The sequence below is a fragment of the Argiope bruennichi genome, chromosome X2 (genome assembly GCF_947563725.1).
Source record: "Argiope bruennichi chromosome X2, qqArgBrue1.1, whole genome shotgun sequence".
In the NCBI taxonomy this organism is placed as follows: Eukaryota; Metazoa; Arthropoda; class Arachnida; order Araneae; family Araneidae; genus Argiope; species Argiope bruennichi.
The window spans coordinates 32863127-32883614 of record NC_079163.1 but is presented as its reverse complement, the minus strand read 5'-3'; the positions used below and the strand labels follow the sequence as shown (position 1 = coordinate 32883614).

Below are 20488 nucleotides of genomic sequence, written 5' to 3'. Positions count from 1 at the left end.
ATACGTCCTAGTGAATCCTAGATGTCCGGCGGTAGGGTCGTCATGGAGAGATTCTAGAATACTGAGCCGTAAATGCTTCGGGATCACTGGTAGAAACTTCCTTCCGGACGGATCAAAATTCTTCTTGTAGAGGACTCCTTAGATTAATTCAAAGCTTCCCAGCCTGCTTGCTTCGGTACTTTGTTGGTCTCTTATTATTTTTGCAAATTCCGGATCTTTCATCTGTTCTTCTGAGAGATTAGTGAATAAAGTGGCACCTATGGAGTCCCCAGACCATGAAGCATCGACTTTTAATGGGTTTCTGGACAGACTATGAGCATCTTTGTGTTTTCCTCCACTTTTGCACCCCACTGATACGTCGTATTTTTGGAGTCGCAGCGCCCATCTAGCGAGTCTTCCAGAGGGATCCTTCAGTCCTGTCAGTCAGCACAGGGAATGATGGTCAGTGACGATCTTGAAAGCCTTTCCAGAGGGATATGGCAGAAACTTGGTTTTAGCCCATATGGTCGCAAGGCATTCTCTTTCAGTTGTGGAATAGTTTCTCTCAGACTTCGTCAGAGTACGCGAGGCGTAAGCTATTACTTTTTCCTTCCCATCTTGGATTTGGACTAATACTGCGCCGATCCACTCGCGTCGGTATGAAGTTCCTTTGGTGCATTTTCGTCATAAAGGCCTAAGACAGGATCGGAGGTAAGATCTTCTTTTAAGTTATTAAAAGCTTCCACTTGTTCAGGTCCCCAACAGAATTTTGTGTTCCCTTCAGTAACAACTATAGAGGTTCGGCTTTATGGCAAAAGTCTTTTATAAATCGGCGATAGTAAGAGCAAGCTCCCAGAAAGCTTCTTACGTCCTGGATATTCCTAGGCACGGGAAAGTCACTCACGGCCTTTATTTTTTCTGGTCCGGTCGTACGCCATCACTGGATATTAGGTGTCTCAAGATCTTTATCTCTTGTGCTCCAAAGCGACACTTTTTTAGAATTAAGGATAAGGCATGCGTTCTGTATACACAGAAGGACGGTATTCAACCTCTGAAGATGTTCATTGAATGTTTTTGAGAACACCACAATGTCATCTAAATTGCAAAGGCACATTGTCCATTTTAAATGTCGCAGAAGATTATCCATCATCCTTTCAAAAGTTTCAGAAGCATTGCATAAGCCGAATGGCATCACTTTAAACTCATATAATTCCTCAGGTGTTACAAAAGTTGTTTTCTCACGATCGGCTTCATCAACTTCTATTTGCCAGTAACCGGAGTGGAGATCCATAGACGAAAAATATTTTAACCCCTTTAGACAATCCAAGGTATCGTCAATACACGGCAGTGGAAACAAGTCTTTCTCGGTAATTTTGTTGAGTCGGCGATAATCAACACAAAAACGCCAGCTCCCATCTTTTTTCCTCACCAAAACGACTGGAGATGACCACGGACTTTCTGATGGTTGAATGATGTCTCTTTCTAACATTTTGGTTACCTCCTCGCTGATAATAATGCGGCATTCAGATGGGGACACTCTGTAAGCTCTCTGACTGATAGGTAAGTGGTCGCCTGTGTTTAACATTGAGTTGACTTCCTTTCTTGATCGAAAATTTCTGAAAACCTCTGGAGTAGATGAAACATTCTTTCTTCTTGGTCGATCCTTAAATCCGGAGCAATCATCGTGGTCTAGTCGATGACACCCAATTTTGCCTTTGAAGTGGTCGTGGAATAAGGCGATACTTCGTCTATGGTATTTACGCAGTCTTTGCGTAAGAGTTCGGTATATCCGATGCACATGCCTTTAGGGATGATCTGAGGTTCCCCTTGTCCGTTGGCAATCCATAGTTCGGCTTTACCATTAAGGAGCGTAACTATAGTAGACGGAATAGCATCTTCCTTGTTCAAGAGGAGCATCCTATTTCCTTCTACTATTACGTCGATAGCTCGAAGGTTCTTACGGCTTAATACGGTGATCTTTCTGATAGAACGAGCATAGGAAGGTTGGCGTCTTGGTTTGACCTTTGTCCACTCTGGTGTTGTCTGTGACAAAGGAGTCAAAGAATTTTCCATTTCTTCTCGAACAATGGCATCAATGCCTTGGTCTTGGAGTTCGGGATCGACTACTGGAGATATGAGGTGCTGGACCTTCTCTTGCACTATTTGACGTATTAGTGATACCAGATCCAGTTGTTCGTCAATTGCAGCCATTGGTACGACATTTGGGAGCCTTTCAAATTTCCTACCCAGGATCCTCTTTTGCTGCATCCCTTCGATCTTTCTACACCATTTAATAAAGTCATCTGTAGTGGTTATTTTTTTCGTCAATAGTGCCTGGTAAAAATCTTCGGCGACTCCTTTCATCAGATGAGACACTTTCTCTTCTTCTGACATATCTGATTTGACTTGACTTGATGGCATAACCCGAACACGCTTTGGATGTACGACTGCTTGCTTTCGCCAGATGTTTGAGCTATGTACTTCAGCTCATCTTCTGCCTTCTTTACATAGTGCTGTGTTTCTCCAAATGCCTCTTTTAACATTGATTTGAAAATATCCCAGGAAGTCAATTTATATTCATTATTTTCGAACCATTGTTTCGCTGTGCCGTTCAGAAAGAAGAACACATTTGCGAGACAAGTCATGTTATCCCATCTGTTGGATTTTGATACTCTGTCATATTCTTTAAGCCATTTGTTTCAGTCCTGTTCCACGTCTCCTTTAAATACAGATGGATTCCTGTAATGTGGCTGTGCTGGTGTCAGGATGACGGTTTAGTTTTCTGTTCCACAGGTATTTTCCTTGTCTTTCTGGGTGGTGGATAGTAAAGTCCAAATTCTGGTTCAAAGCCTTTAAGGCGATCGCTTCTTCGTAAATCCGTTTGCACGCTGACTGGAATCGTACCCGGCGCCTCTACCAAAGAATATCACGTAGGTACTTTAGTGTGGAAATCAATGACACACAAGAAGTAGAGCTAAACCAATTTATTAACTCAACGCTGAACTGAGAAGACAGTGACTGACAGATCTTCTGCTTTTATATTAGCAGGGAAAGTTCCAGAATACTTTTCTGGAGACAGTAAGAAAAGTCCAGAACACTTATCTGGTAAACTAAAGAAAGGTCCTTAATCTTCTGGAACATAAAATAAAGGAAAACCTAAAATCAAGGAATTAAATATTTACACAAACTGTGAATCGCATTGTCTATAGCGGGATTCAAATTCCCGTTCTCTTGATTATGAGATCAGTGCTATGACCATTCGGCCATGGACAGTCGACTGCCTCTTTTTAATGCGGCAATATGCCGAGGAGTACATCTGTCCTAATATTTTTACTTCCTTCAAAGCCGGAATGTGGACGAGAATAAAAACTTCACTAATGTAAATACTTTTAAATAATACCTGACGATAGTATTTTATTTCAAAAAATTACACTTTATATTTAACACACACACTATTTTTTGCAGATCATAAAAAAATTCTTAATTTAAAAATAAAATGCCACACAAATATCTTTCTGATTTCATTCAACCAAGACATTTTCAGGTAGTCCAAGGCCCAGAGTCTACTGATGAAGTAAGTTGTATTATAATTATTTCTTTGACTATGTTAATTGGAATGTAATAAAATAATTAATTGTTTCACAAAAAAATATTTTCATATTCAATTATATGTCTATCAATTTAATTCCAAAGATGATATTACAATTCTATAAAAATTACAAACTTTCATCCATTGACTTCCCTTTATAAAAATCATAAAGAAGACACTTTAATAAATGGCAGTTGTTTCAGCATCCATGTTATTCAAAACCGACACACGAAACGGCCGCTGTCATCTCAAAATTGAATAGAGCAGGGGCAGACAAACATCTGTTCTGGGCTATTTAACGCGTATTTAATCAATATTGATATTTATCGAATGCATACCATTTACGATATGCGAACTATTATCATTTAGATTTTGCATGTCCATAAATAACGTTATTTACTTATCCCAATTTAAAGAAATATAATGTTAATTTTCAAATGTCTCCGTCATTTTATAGCGATGTTAGAACCGCCTGAGCTGCTATTCTTAGCTCCTAACAGCCTGAAAAATTATGAGAGTAAACGAATCAGTAATTCAAACATTTTTAAAAAAATTGTAATTAAAATTTTTGAATTTATAAATTTATTTCTTTATTTTATACTGAGGTTAAGAATTTTTCATTTCTAGGGAAATACCCAATTCTTCTCTTTTTGGGCATAAATATCCTAGGGTTTTAATTTAACTAATTCTTTTTCAGAACAGTAATTAATTTGATTCCACTGCGAAAGCCAATGATAATTTTCCCGATACTGATTTTTATGACTGTGGTTTGTTTGAATTTAGCAAATAATTAATTATTTCACATGGAAATAATAATTTAAAAAATCTATGTATATAATATATATATCTATATATATATCTTTGTATATATCTATCTAATCTATATCTATGCATATATCTATCTAATCTATGTCTATGCATATATCTATCTAATCTATGTCTATGTATATATTTATCTAATCTATGTCTATGTATTTATCTATCTAATATCTATCTATCTATATATATATATATATCTAATTTCTATAAAAATATCTATAAATATTTAAAAAAAAATATCCAAATCTAAAAAATATCCATGAATTAAATACTAACGATCCTAATGCTAATATTTTTACAAAATTTCTGCTTTTTTTTCGATTTTTGTTTATGATTTAACCACAAATATATATGGCTCATATAGAATTGAACATTAAAAAAAGGCTTCGACAACGAAGTTCATATAAAAAAAATTAAACAAGAATATTATTTTAGAGTGTTTCCGATTTACACAAAATCTACACTCGAAATGGCTGCTGACGTCTCAAAACCCGAGAGAGTAGGGAGGGTAGACATTGTATTTATAATGAAGTGAACACTTATTTGGTTAATTAAATTTGTAGTTATTAGGCTCGAACCACATTTAAGTACTTTATGAGAAGATCTTAATTTAGAGCTTGCATGTTAGTGAAATAATGCCAGATACTTAGCCATCTCTATTTTTAGTAATATAAGATTAATTTTAAAACGATTCCGCCATTTTGTAACGAAGTTAGGTACGCCTGCGCTACTATCCATAGCTCCTAACAACCTGAAAAATGACGAGAATAAACGAATAAAGAATGTGAGCCTTTCCGAAAAATATCTAATTATTATATTTGAGTATAGAAATTCAAATCTGCTCTTTATACGCAGCTTAAAAATTTTTATAATTTATAAAGAAATATTAGGTTTTTCTCTTTTCGGGCAGAAATATATTTGCGTTTTAATTTAACCAAATAGTTTACGGAATATCAAAGAATTTGAATGCTCAACCAAAGCCAATAATGATTTTCCAGATAAACTAAATTGCATTTTATTTATTTTAATGAATATAGTTAGTTTGAAAGTTGTCAGAAATAAATTATTTCACATGGAAATAATAATCTTCATTTATTTTTAATATGTATAAATTAAATTTTAAGGACGATAATTCTTATATTTAAAAAAAATCCGTCTTTCATAGATTTATGTTTTTGATATAATCACAAATATATGACTCATATAGAACTAGCTTTTATAAAAGGTTGTTTCTTCAAAATTATTCATATTAAATAAAATGAAATTTGACTATTATTTTTAGAAAGTTTTCAACTTACAAAAAACTGAAATCCTAATGGTTACTGCCATCTCAAAATTCCAGAGAGAAGGGCTGTTTTTCTCGGAAGTTTAACGCTTGTATGATCAACACTTTAGTAATGATTAGCTCGAAACACATTTAAAGTACTTTATGTGAACGTTTATAATTTAGAATTTGGACGTCAGTTAAAGAATTTTAGATATACGTCATCATTTTAAATAATATGAAATCGATTTTGAAACGCCTAATTGGTTTCACAATGAGGTTATTGTCGATTATGAGGCATGGTATTCGTGCCTCCTAGCAATCAGAAATCGGACGAGAGTAAATGCATCATTAATTTTAATATTTTTGAAGCATAGTTAATGATTGGTTTTGGTTTCATAAAGTCGAATTCTATATTTTATATAGACCTTCAAATATTTTTAACTTCAAAAGAAAATATCATATTCTTTTCTCTTCGGACATATAAATCTTTTAGGTTTTATTTAATCGTTTTCTTTTCAGTCCGTCCCTGTATATGATATCCTAAGAAAAATCAGCAGTGAATCAGCCGAGGAAGTAAGTAATATTTTTATCATTTTAATGGCTTCGGTTAGTTTGAAAATCAGAAATGAAAAATTCATACACGAGAGAATAGTATTTTCTTGTATTCTGCCACCTTTGGTTTCCATAATGCAGTGGCTCTGTAACGTTCCTCTTCTCCGATCTCATTTCTGAACTCGCGATTTAACGCGCATTTTGCCGAACTTTTTGTGGAGTTTCGATTCGAAATTACATTGGTTGCTTGAATATAATTTAGAATAAACATGTCAATTATATTAATGTAAAATCACGTTTCTATTTTAATCATCATTTATGCTATTTTGAATTCATATTCGTAATCTTTAAATGATGTGAGATCCCGAAAAAAACCAGAAAAATTCACACAATATTAATTTTTATATTTTTGAAAAAAAAAAAAAAGAAATACAAGTGATTAAATTTCATTTCAGAAGACTTAATCCTATATTTTATTTAATCATTAAATAGTTTTTAATATGTAAGTAAAATTTGAGATTCTTCTCCTTTCAGCATAGATATATTTTTGTTTTGATTTAACTGATTCAATTTCAGGTCGAAAATGAAATGGTTGTTCCTCTCTATGTCGGATATAACTCCGAACGAAAGGTGAGTTTTGTTTTCATTATTTCTGATTGTGGCAAAACAGAATGTTGTAAAATATTAAGTTAATAATGTTGTGTTTTCCTTTTACCAATTTCTTTTCAAACTGTTCAGCAGTCTCAGTGTCAAATTGAAAATAATGATTCTCCAATTGAAATATGTTATATTTTCATTATTTTTATGACTGTGGTTAATTGGAATGTCCTAAAAGATAAATTCTTTCATAAGGGAAATAATAATCGTATAATTTAGAACTGGTAAAAGTATTTACCAATTTTAAGCGATACAAAGGCTATTTCTAAATTGAATAAATAATTTCCAAATGTGGTTAGATGATGAAAATGGCGCTTGAGTTGCTATCCTAACCTCCATCTAAGCCGAAAGGAAGAAGACTGTTAATATGTGATTAACGTTAATATTTTTTGAAAAAAAAAAGTAATGATTCACTTTGATTTAAAAATTTTATCTCAGATTTTACTTTGTACGTAAATAACTTTGAATATGGGAACAAAGAATGTCTGATTCTTCTATCAAACTATAGAGAACTGACCTCACTGGAAATGTTCACTCCAAACACCAAACCAAAATTTCAGCACAGTGACAGAGTAAAAAACACTGGGCACCAGCACTTTTATCTTTGATTTGATCGAATTTGTTGACAAGTTTTGAGCTCGAACAAGTACTTTATTTGAACGATTAAAATTTAGATATAATACATTATTTTAATTAAGTTAGGCACAAGACTCACAATTTAATGAACGCGAGTACTATTTAAAAACGGATTACTTAATTTTGAAATGAGATTAATCGATGGGGATGACTGCTGAACTGCTATTTTAATTTCCTACAACTTCAGGAAGAGGACAAGAGTAAACGCAACATTAATTTTAATATTTCTGAAAAATATGAAATTATCGTTTTTGATATCAGAAGAAAATACTGTATTTTTTTTTTTTTTTTTTTTTTTTTTACATTTGCCTTAATAAATTTAATTTTAAAAGAAAATTCACCTCTTTCCATGAAGAAATATCTTTCTGTTTTCATATAACTAATTCAATTTCAGGTCCGACAGGTTATGATATTTCCTAAGGATTTATACGAAGAACTACAAAAAGTGAGTAATTGTTTCGTCCTCTCTGCGATTGTGGTAAAATAAGAGTATCATAAATTTTAAAAAATTTCAGAAGGGAAAGAGATTATTCCTTATTTTTTATTAAATATCTATAAATTATTTTTGATAAAAGTGACAATTCTCTTATTCTAGAAAAATTTGAGAATTCTCTTTTCCATGATATTTTAAATATAACTGTATAAAAATACAATACGTATATGAAATATATGTAGAAAAGAAAATTTTATCACATCCCTTTCTATATCGAATAAATTAAAAAATAACTAATTTTATGACTTTAAACTAGAAATTCTATAATTCCATATTCTATTTAATTCTAATTCTATATAATCTTATATAAATTCTAATTATATAAGATTAATCTATAAATTCTAATTATATATAAATTCTAATTCTATATAATCTTATAACTTTAAACGAGAATCTCTATATACATTCTGTGTACCTCGGAAGCGGCTCTAACGATTTGAATCAAATTTTATATTTAGATAAGGTTTTGCTTTTTGAGTTCATCTATATAGTTATCTTTCCTGAAAAAAAGCGATTTTATATAGAAAAAAATTTTATAACTAAATATTAACGTGTGGCTATACATGACCCGCAAGAGAGTGTTAGCGATGGAGTAGTGATTAAGACTTCGGACTTCTCTGTATTTTTCTCATGTTCAGTCCACGTATGGAATTCCGTTAAATTTCGCTTTTCTTATTAATTTAAACGAGCAATGTATATATATATATATATATATATATATATATATATATATATATATATATATATATGTATGTATATGTATGTGTATGTATATGTATGTATATGTATATGTATGTATATATATATGTATGTATATATATATATATATGTATATATATATATATATATATATATATATATATGTATATATATATATATGTATATATATATATATGTATATATATATGTATATGTATATATATATATATGTATATATATATATATATATATATATATATATGTATATATATATATATATGTATATATATATATATATGTATATATATATATATATATATGTATATATATATATATATATATATATATATATATGTATATATGTATATATATATATATATGTATATATGTATATATATATATATATGTATATATGTATATATATATATATATATATATATATATATATGTATATATATATATATATATATATATATATATATGTATATATGTATATATATATATGTATATATGTATATATATATATATATATATATATATATATATATATATATGTATATATATATATATATGTATGTATGTATGTATGTATATATATATATATATATGTATGTATATGTATGTATATATATGTATATATATATATATATATATATATATATATATATATATATGTGTGTGTGTGTGTGTGTGTGTGTATTTGGAAACGCCTTCAACGATTTAGATCGAATTTTATATTAGGATTTTGCTTTTCAAGTTTATGAAAAACACACACACCAAATTTTTTGTTTTATATAACTAACTATTAGAGCCTTTTTCTATCTGCTCTCAGAAATGCCAATGTCATATAGCGGCATCTCGCAAATTTTTGTAGTACTTGCATTGTTGCCATAGGATGATAACATACTGGTGCCTCAAAATTTTGTGAGATGGCGCTGATAGAAATGAGATAAGATAGATTGAAAAATATTCATATGTAATCAGTATTTGAATTGTATCTAAAATTTTCTCCACACACACACAAAAACGGTTTTACAAACAAACAAAAAAAAAACAAAAAAACTGCCAAGTGAAGCTTGATTTTCCAGATATTTTTTTTAACATGTTTTAAATGTAGACAAATAATTACATTTGAAATGGATGCTACCATTTCAAATTTTCATGCCAAAACAGCGGGAGACATTTATTTCAAAATATTCAAGACGAGTTGGGAGAATGTTTTGTTGAATTTGGACTCGAACCCACATTTCATACGAAAACTTATAATTTAGAGATAATAGATTTATTTCCCGATTTTAAGCGACACCAGAACTATTTTGAAATGGAATAGATAATTTTATAATGAAGTCAGATGGCGAGAATGACATTTCAGATGCTATTCTAAACTTCCAACACTCTAGAAGGAAGAAGCGAATTAGCACGTGATTATTGTTAATATTTTTGAAATAAAGCAAATGACTGATTTTGATTTCAAAAACTTAATCTTAGATTTCATATGATTTTTAAATACGTTTGAAACAAAAATGCCAGGTTCTTCTCTTAAACCATACAGTAAAGATATCACTAGAAATATCTGCTTCCGTTTTAAATTATAACTCTGCAGCAGTGAACAGCGCACTGGTTCTGAGCTATTTATTGATTTTTTTTGTTGAGTTAGGGATAGAACCAGGATTTCTTTTATTTTATACGAACTATTAAAATTTGAAGTTAACATTTAAGTTAATAAAAGCCCCAATTTTAAGCATCGCGGGTATAATTTAGAAATAGACAAAGTAATTTTGAAATGATGTTAAATTACGAATACGTCACCTAAACTACTTACTATGTCACCATCATAGAACACCAAATAGAGATAAAAAGTAAACGCATCATTAATTTTGATATTTTTGAAAAGAAATCAAGTGATTGATTTTGATTTTAAAAAATGTATTCCTAATTTTTTCAGCCCCTACAATATTTTCAGTTTGAGAACAAAATCTGAGATTCTTTTCTTTTCGAGCATAGATATCTTTAAGATTTTACTTATCAAATTCAATCCCCCTCCCCAATAACAGTTATTTCTTGTTGAAGCCAATAATAATCATCAAGAACTGAGGAATAATTTTTCACCATTTCTATGATTATGGTAGATCAAATTGTAATAAAATGTTTGTTCTTTTAGATGGGAAGGGATTTTTTTAATGACCCATTTTATATATATAAAAGTTTTGAACAATGTTAATTCTATTATTCTAAAAAAAATGCGACCTTCCTTCTTTAGACTTTTGTGTGTATAATCATTGCTTGAATATCTACATCTATGTCTAATAAATTCAAAATAACTAATGAGTTTAAAACTATAGAGGTGTGACGACACTCCCATCTCAAATATTCACTCCTCAAGAGCAGATAAACATTTCTCCAGAGCACTTTAACGCACATTTATCCGATATATTTGTTATTTTGCTCGAGCCCACGTTTCAGGTACTTTACGCGAACAATTAGTTAAATAAAATTAGTCACACTGTGGCGGGTTTGAGATGCGCGAGGATAGAACCTAGAACCTTTTGGTTCGCAGTCCAGTAACATGACCATAATACAAAAGCAATTGCTCGGGCAGCGTAGCTGTTAACTGGTTTATAAGCTTTCACCACAACACGTCTCTATTTTAAGCAACATAAGAGTAATTTTGAAACGGACTATGTAATTTTGAATGCAGGTTAGACGACGAACACATTACCTGCACTGCTACCCTTACCTCCTATCACACCAGAAGCCTGATCAGAATAAATGAACCAATAATTTCAGTATTTTTGAAAGTAACCATGTGATTGTTTTAGAATTCAGGTTTATATAGACGGTAAAAAATTGTCATTTGACAAAGAGAAAAGAAAATTATTGTCTTTGAAGCATAGGTAAGCATAGGATTGTTCTTCAATTATTTGGCGCGTATTTCGCCAAATTTCTGAGGAATTTAGACGCGACCATAAATCATGCGAAAATTCACGTTTTAGAATTACAAATCAGTCACATTTAGATAACTCAAAATGGCTGATTCCATCTCAAATTTTCATATCACAGATGGATTATTCTTCAACTATTTGGCCGAATTTCTGAGGAATTCAGAAGCGCCCCTAAATTTCATTCGAAAATTCACGTTTTAGAATAAAACACCAGTCATATTTAGATAAGCATACATTCCGATTCCAAGCAATATCATCGTTATTTTGAAATTGATTAACTATTTTTGAAATGAGGTTAAATTATGAGAACGAATACGAATTGTATCCCGACTTTCTACTACGGCAGAAGGAGACGAGATTAAATATATAATTAATGTTAATATTTTTCAACAAAAGCAAGTGAATAATATTGATTCCAACATGTAATCCTACATTTCCAAAAAAATTTTTTTAATAATCTAAGAATTTTTGAAAGAAATAATGTGATATTCGTCTGTTAAATTATAGGCAAATGACGACACTTGGAATAACTGCTTCCATTTCAAATTTCAGCACCTCAACACAGGGGGAACATTTTGTCCCAAGCAATATTCCGGGCTTTTATCCAAATTTACTGCAGAAATTGGACTCGAACCTACGTTTCAAGTACTTTATGCGAACGATTATAATTTGTAGTTATGACATCAATTAAATAATATTAGAAGTCCAGATTTTTATCAGCAACTGAGCTAATTTGAAATGGAATATGCAATTTCGAAATGAGGTTGGATGACAAGAACGATTCTTCAGCTGCTATCATTTAACTTCCTAAGACACATAATTAATTTTAATTTTTTTTTTAAAATAATGACTGATTTTTATTTCATATAATTTAATCATATATTTTATTTAGTTCTTAAAATTCTTAATTTGAAAACAAAATGACTATTACAAATGTTACTAAAAAAGCTGATTCAATTTCAGTCTGAAGCAACAGTGTTATTTCCTGCTGCTGCTGTAAATGATTCAGGCCGGGTGAGTAATTTCTTCATTGTTTCTATAATAATAGCAGAATAGAGTGTCATATAATATTAATTCTCTAAGAAAATAATGAATTTTTTTTATTCTATCATGTATCTTTGAATTACTTTCCAAAGAGTGAAAATTCTATTAATTTATAAAAGTTTTGAGAGATTTCTTTCCTAATCCTTTTCATTTAACACATTGATTGCCTGATTACACGCCTGTGCGATACGGATAATATGTAAGTGAACCAAACCATCTATCTTATTAGATGACCCTTTCTCTACTATAGTTAAGAGATAGCAAAGAAGGAATCATCTAACTAGATAGATAAACCAAATATCAGGTGTGAGTCGTAGCACCGCACATGTTAAAACCACATAAAAATGCTGCCTATATACAGGCTGGTTATAATTAAAGTTTCACTTTGAAATGGTCATTAAAGGAAAACTACTGGACCAAATATTATCGAACTTGGCAATAGTTTAAACGAGGTAATACGAATTTTTTTTTCTGCCAAAAAAGATCGAAAACTCACCTTCAGGGAAAAAATGGCGCTGTATGCAATATTGTTAAGCAAAATACGGCATGAAGGCGCATGTTTCAAATGTGTTTAATCGTTTCTGAAACCTATTACGAAGCATGTTCAGTGTGTGTTATCTAAAAGGCACTGTTTATGGCGAAAATCTAAACAATTTGGTGGAACTTAAAGATATGTTACACCGACATGTGCGTAACATTCCTTCTAATTTGCTAATTGCTACTGCTGAGAATGCAATAATGCGATTTAACTTGCTTTCCAAAAAGAAATGAGGTCATTTGAAAAGAACGCAGAGATGCTACCCTAAGCTTTATCACACCAGGATAAGGACGAGAGTAAATACATCATTAGTTTTAATATATATATTTTTAATTAGTGACCGATTTTAATTTCGTATAATTTAAAACTACATTTCATATAATCCCTTAAAATTATAAAATTAAGTACAAAATATTACATTTTCTTATTTTCGGGCACGTATCTTTACATTTTCATTTAATTTATTCAGATTCGGCTCTTAGACGTATTAACAAACAGTGACGGTGGGTCCTGTGAGACTACCGAAGTGAGTATTTTTTCATCATTTCTATGTTTGTGGCAGATTAAAGTGTTATAAAATGTTAATTCTTTTGGAAAGGAACGAATTTTTTAAAAATTATATTACGTATCCGTAAATTATTTTCTATATATTGAGATTCTATTATTCTGTAAAATATTTTTGTAACTTTCTTCCTTAGAGTCTTTCGTATCACACCATATACATCTAAGAAAGAATTTCTTCTGTATCCAATAAATTGTAAAAATCATTTATAGCTTTAATGAGTTTTAGAAATGGCGACATGGCGATGGAGAAGGATAGATGACGACTCCAAACTTTCTGATCACAACTCATATTTCTACATCACGACGGCAGGAAGATATATATGCCAATAGATTTAACGCTATATGGCCGAATTCTGTTTCTATTTCGAGGTTCAATCCACATTTCAGGCAATAAGTTATAATTTAGAGTAACACATCAGTTAAATTAAAGTAGATTTATTTCCTGCTTTTAGGCGAAACGATGACTATTTTGAATCGGGAATATGTGATTGTGAAATGAGAATATATTTCGAGGACGATACCTGATCTGATTTCCTAATTTCTGCTCACACAGCAAAGAGAACCAAATTATTGAAATTATTGAAAAAAAAGTTTTTAATTTTAAATTTTGAAAAATTTAGTCCCATATTTTATTTGGTCGTTAAATACATTTAAATTTAAAAAAATAACTGAATAAATATAAATAACTGAAATTATTAATTAAAATCTCTATTAAGGGCATAGAATTCTTCATATTTTCATTTAACTAATTCGTTTTTTTTTTTTTTTTTGCTTATAATGCTGTTAACAAATGCATATTTCAAATTTATTTGTTTTTTTTTTTTAATTTTATATAATCTTTCCTTTTGACTTAATTCTGCTTTATTTTATCCTTATTTCTACTTTATTCTGTCTGTCCTTTTCAGTTTAGAATAATTTTTCTGTTTGGGTGAACTGAATAATTATTTATAGTCACAAATTTAATTTTTCAGTAGACCTTCATTATTGAAAAATAAAACGAAATGAAAACGAGTTGAAAATTCTTTTGATTCTACCTTGATCTTTACCCATAGTTTCGAAAATAATCCATTATTTAGATATTTAATAGAATGACGTCTACGAAATGAATGTTTTCAAAACCATTCATATTCGATCTTGGTAAGAAGGACAGGTTTGTATATATAGACTAATCGATGAACGGACTTCATCATTGCGATAAATCGTCCAACATACATCGACATTTAGTGATTTCATTATTTGTTGCTATTACAAGTTATAAATAACATCTCTTAACTTAAGAAACTCCAAATAAAAAAAAAAAATAACGACTCCAAACAAAAGGAATTTTAATTTTATATAATAAAAATATTCGTGCTTTTCTTAATAAAAAAAATTAAAAATAATTAGTTGTGTCAAAATCCCTTTAATAAAACGTGTCAATTTCAAAGCAATATTTGCACTTTACAATTTATCATATTCCATTTTTTCAATAGTGTAGTACATTAAAAATTTTCCCTCCTTGACTGCGGGTTTAGAAAACGTCAGTTTCTTTCACAAAGGAAAAAAAAAACGAATAATGCCTTTAACAAATATATTTAAGTAGTTTTGATAAAATTACAATTTAAAATCTACTTCTAATGTCTTGAAAAGTTAATTCTGTATATGAATGATATAAATTTTTACTCTTACATTAAAATTATCATTAGCACAGTTAATTTAAGTATGCATTAGAATATTAACGTTAGGTGGATTAGGTATTTAAAAATAAAGAGGCTTTCATACAATTTATTATTTCAAAAATCAAAAAGAGAAAAAAAAAGTAATTCCGAAATGAAAGAAGCCTAAATAAGAAATATTATGTAGTGCGGCCGGCGTCCTGGCCTAGGGGTAGCACATCACGTGGCCCAGCGCGTGATGTGGGCGTCCCAACTTCGGCTCCTGGCTCGGGCATGGTTGTTCTCCACCCTGTGTTCTATCAGTGAGGTGTGTGAATGAGCCTAACTGTAAAACGGAGTTGTGCAAGCGAGTGTGTGAGTGTCATCTTCATATGAGCTAAAGTCAGACTTCTGCACTCGGGTGCTCGGGAGTCCTTACCTTCAGAAGCTACTGCACCCCTCTTCCCTCGATTTCTTACTTGGTTTGGAGTAATTGGAGTTCAATCCAAAGGGGATAAGCAAAAACAATAACATTATGAAGTTAATTTTCTTTACGGAAGAATGATGCAATACATCAAAAATTTTAGAAAATGACTTCCAATTTTCATTTAACTATGAAACAATATGATGAAATAAAAGAAAAATTACGCCATTATATATTATTATTAATACAAACTAAACGAAAAAATAATCAACACTCAAAACGCTACGTTTCAGAACTTAGAAATCATTTCAGGTTTTCCTTTCAATATTTTGGAATATTATGAATTTCGAAATGAAATTTTTAAAAAAGCTGAAAATTAAAATAAAATAAGAAAAATTGAAATAAAGGGGGGAAATGATATAAAAAGGGATTATATAAAAGACAGTTATAGATTGAAAACTTACCAATAAAATAATCTTTATCTTAAAAACAAAATAATAATAAGGAGAATTCCAAAAAAATTCTGAAGTAAATTAAATGCGGGATTTTACTAAACAATTCAAAATACTGTATAGTTAAAAAAAATAATTAAAAAAAACCCTCCACATAAATGAAAAAAAAAAAAAGGGAAGAAAAAAATTTAACCTGTGTGGAAATTTGAACAAAGCTCATCATACTTTTCAATCATATAAACTGAAATAAATAGAAGTAATAAATTTTATCCATTAAAAATAATTTTTATTATAAATATTAAATAATTTAATAAAAAAACATACTTTGAAATTTGAAAAGAGCATTTTTAAAAGATATAAAACCAGAAAAATGTACTACTAAAAAGCACGCAGGTTAAAAAAATAAAAATAAAAATAATCCGCTTTCTTTCTATTGATATGTGAAACAATGACTTGAAATCCAATTGTAAAATATTTCCGTCACTGATTCTCGATAATCATGAAAATTCGATCATTATTAAAGCTCGATAATTTTCAGAAGTTTTATCAAGACCGATCGAGCACTTGAATTAGTTTTGAAATTTTAATTGCCACTAATGGTCAGCGTTGTAAGAGGGGTTGATTTATTTTTCATTATCTATTCCTGTATTCCGTAAAGCAAAGGAAAGAGATTTTCATTCACAGAAAAAGAATTTAACATAAATTTTCAGTTCACCATTCATTCATGTTGTTACCATCTGTGTTAAAACAAGTGCATAACATACGTTATATACGAGGGTTGTCTAAAAAGTATCCGACCTTGAATTTTTCTGTATACGGTAATGATGCAGGAGCGGCGCCACAGTCCACAATGAAAAGGCTGGAATTTATTCCCGTGTAGGGGATAGTTATGAGCGAGGAAAGAACCTGGGACTTTGTGGTTCGCAGCCGAGTAACATGACCACAATACAAAAGTAATTGCCGGGTAGCGTAGCTGTCCAGTGGCTTATAAGCTTTCACCACACCCGTATGGAGTCGCTGGCTGCTCGTAAGACATAATATTTCTATTCCTCGTCAAAAGACATAATATTTCTATTTTTACTAAAGAAAGCTACATTTTAATTTGATTTAATAAGAATAATTTTATATTTCGGTGGGATTTCCCTCACCTGGCTGCCTGCAGCCACATTGCAAAGATTAAAAATACCAATTTCGGCAGCAAAAATATTAAAAAAATTCATAATGAGGAACCCTCGGAAAAGATATTTGATGAATAGTTATTCATCTAATATAAACACTTGTTTATTGCTTCGAAAAGTATATATATATATATATATATATATATATATAATTGCTTGTCCCCGAAAAAATAATCTATATTTTCTTATCGCTAGGTAGGTAGTTTTAACAATCAAAATAAATAAATAAACCTTCAAAATGATCCGAGTGCAAAGCGTTAAGATTTTTCGGAGTTTTTGGGAAATCATTAGAACAAAAATAAAAAAAATAAAAAACAGTACTTTAATTTAAATCGAGTTTTATAACAAACATAGTTTTGAGCTTTACACTGTACATGCGTAGATAAATTCTTGAAATGCATTGCGAAATTTAGACAAAAAACGCGTATAAAAAAATTTAAAAAAATGCTTTATAATTATAGCAACATTCGAATACATCGTTAAGTATATTTGTTGCAAATTTCAAACTTAAATAAGTGCCTTATTTAAGGATAATAATAAACAACTTACTTAATATCTTAATTGGACCCTAATACATCAATTAATTAATATGATAAATGCTATAAAACGTGTTTAAAATTAAATAATATTTATCGTGTTTGTCTAACATATACATTTGGGATTCAATTATTTGTGCGATATTTAATCTTAATTCAAAAAAGTATTAAAAATTATTATAAAGTTGCTTTACCATTATACCTGAGAGATATTTATTATTTTTAAAATGAATAAAGCATAAAAAAATTTCCTTGAATTGTAAATATAACTGAAAATAAAACATACTGAATTATTTTATTGTATTTGAATAAAAATATGTTGATATCATTTCATTTTAGGCAACAGAAGACAATTTATTAAAAAATGACATGCCTGAAGCAAGTATTTTTTATATTAAAACATGAAAACATTAATTGAAATATTAACGACAATTATGAACGAGGGAGAGAAACAAAGAAATGAAAAAAAAGCACTTACATTTTCATCAAATTTTGCCCCATTTTCGTTCTTGATAGATGAGATTCTGCCAAATGCACAAATGATAAAAGTTTCAAATAAACATCAATTTAAGCATTAAAATCAAAAATTAATTGTGAGTATTGATTTACTGCATCATGATTCCTCATGAACCATGATTCATGGTCATGATACCGATTAATTGGATTTATTTTCAAAAACTGATATTAAAACATCGAAGTTTGAGAAAGATCGGAACAGCCGTAATGGAGATACTTTGCTGCATTGTTCATAGAATTTTCATTTCAAATGGTGAAATGCAGAACAACTTAATTTTACTGTAATTGCTTTATCAAAATCGATTACCGCCTTTCAGAATTAGTTTCATTGAAGATTATAAATCCATTAAAATGATTTTCTTCCCTCAACTAATACAATCGTATGTTGGTTTATCATTATACAAAAGGTTCATAAAGGAAACAAAACAACCTTAAAAACACATGAAGTATACTTTTCTATTCATGTTTTTGATAAAATTATAAGTAATCACGAAAGTTTATTTGTCAATTTTTTTCTTTTTGTCATATTAGACATACGAATATTAGACATCAAAAAATCCTATTAATCAATCTGTCCTTGTGTATTTCTTTCTACTTTCAGTCCTCACCTCTCCTGAACATAGAAGTCAGGTATTTAAAAAAAATAATTAAATTACATTGTAAAAGGGAAGATTTTGCTCGGGAGATCTTCAGGATAACAAATCATCACCGACAAAATATCAATATTTACAATTATAATGATTGGCATCCGGAGCCTCTCACGGATGACAGCCTTTTCGATGGTATATCAGTTGAAGCTTTTCTAAAACCTAAAAGGTAAGTGAGAATCGAAAATTCTAAAGACATGATGTTTTGATTTTTGTTTATTAAATATATTTTCATAAGTAACAAATTTACAAATGAATTTCACTATTTAATTTAAATATCATTTAAATGTTGTAAGCAATTGAGCATTCTACCTAAGAAATAAGAGAGTGAACTTACTGTTTTAGACTAATGCAGTTGGATAATATATGACTCAACACACAGGTACATTTGGAGATAAATGTGATATCATTTGACTTGATTCCCTTGGAGAAGTTCATTTATGAATTATTATTTCTGATGTTTAGATATAATCATCAGAATCATTTCAAATCAATCAGAATTCATAGAAGAAACAACCGAAATAAAAGACAACTAATATTCACAGAGAATGAAATGATCACCTTATGCTGCTTGTATTAATATAAAATGTAACTTCTCTTTAGTTTGAAACTTGACTTAGTGATAGTTTGAATATACTAATAGGTATGTTTTTCGACTGTATAATTCAATTTAATGAAAGTTTTTGATTCAGGCCATGAAATACCCCTTCTTGCTTTCAGTCTGTAAACTGTTTTTTCAGCAAAATATATGAAAATTATGTTTCATAGCAGGACTAATAGTGAAACCCAGAATAAAGTTTCTTTTAACTTTTCTCACTCTCAAATTTATTGTAATTCAAGACAATCATCATTAATCCATTTTTGCCAAAAATTATCTTCAAATATAAAGTATTACTCATTTTATTTTTTAACCTATATTAGGTAATCTGCTTGAGGTTCATGTTTGTCTACATATAATATGCGATCTCAAACAACCACTAACATATATCATGATCGTAAGCTGGATTTCAATTGAAGGCTTGTAATGAGATGCAACCAGGGGCTTGGTACAATATCACAGATTTAGTCTAGCCATCTTAAAGTCCAGCTTTGAAGATGCCCGGGGATTATTTTGATAATTTTTAACTATCGTCAAATGATAAGACCAAACCAATGATGGCAGCAGCTTTCTTTACAAATTTCCAAGGCACAACATTGGAGTTCGTTTAGGCCGTCAATTTAGGTTAAAAGTGCGCTTATGGATCCGTATCTCAAATTAGAAAATCATGATTCGTTAATTTTAAATAAATTACTTTTGAAAATAATCACCAATATTACTTAAG

General features: G+C 30.0%; 1 protein-coding gene across 1 annotated transcript in view; it reads left to right on the top strand.

The window, feature by feature from the left end:
* Window positions 1-20488, top strand: part of LOC129960704 (uncharacterized) — a 58903-nt gene that overhangs the window by 21670 nt on the left and 16745 nt on the right. Inside the window, exons 3-9 of the mRNA XM_056074271.1 lie at window positions 3524-3553; window positions 6174-6227; window positions 6783-6836; window positions 7894-7944; window positions 12597-12647; window positions 13685-13741; window positions 19121-19335. Of these exons, the coding sequence (XP_055930246.1) occupies window positions 3524-3553; window positions 6174-6227; window positions 6783-6836; window positions 7894-7944; window positions 12597-12647; window positions 13685-13741; window positions 19121-19335 (512 nt within the window). The remainder of the gene's footprint in view (window positions 1-3523; window positions 3554-6173; window positions 6228-6782; window positions 6837-7893; window positions 7945-12596; window positions 12648-13684; window positions 13742-19120; window positions 19336-20488) is intronic.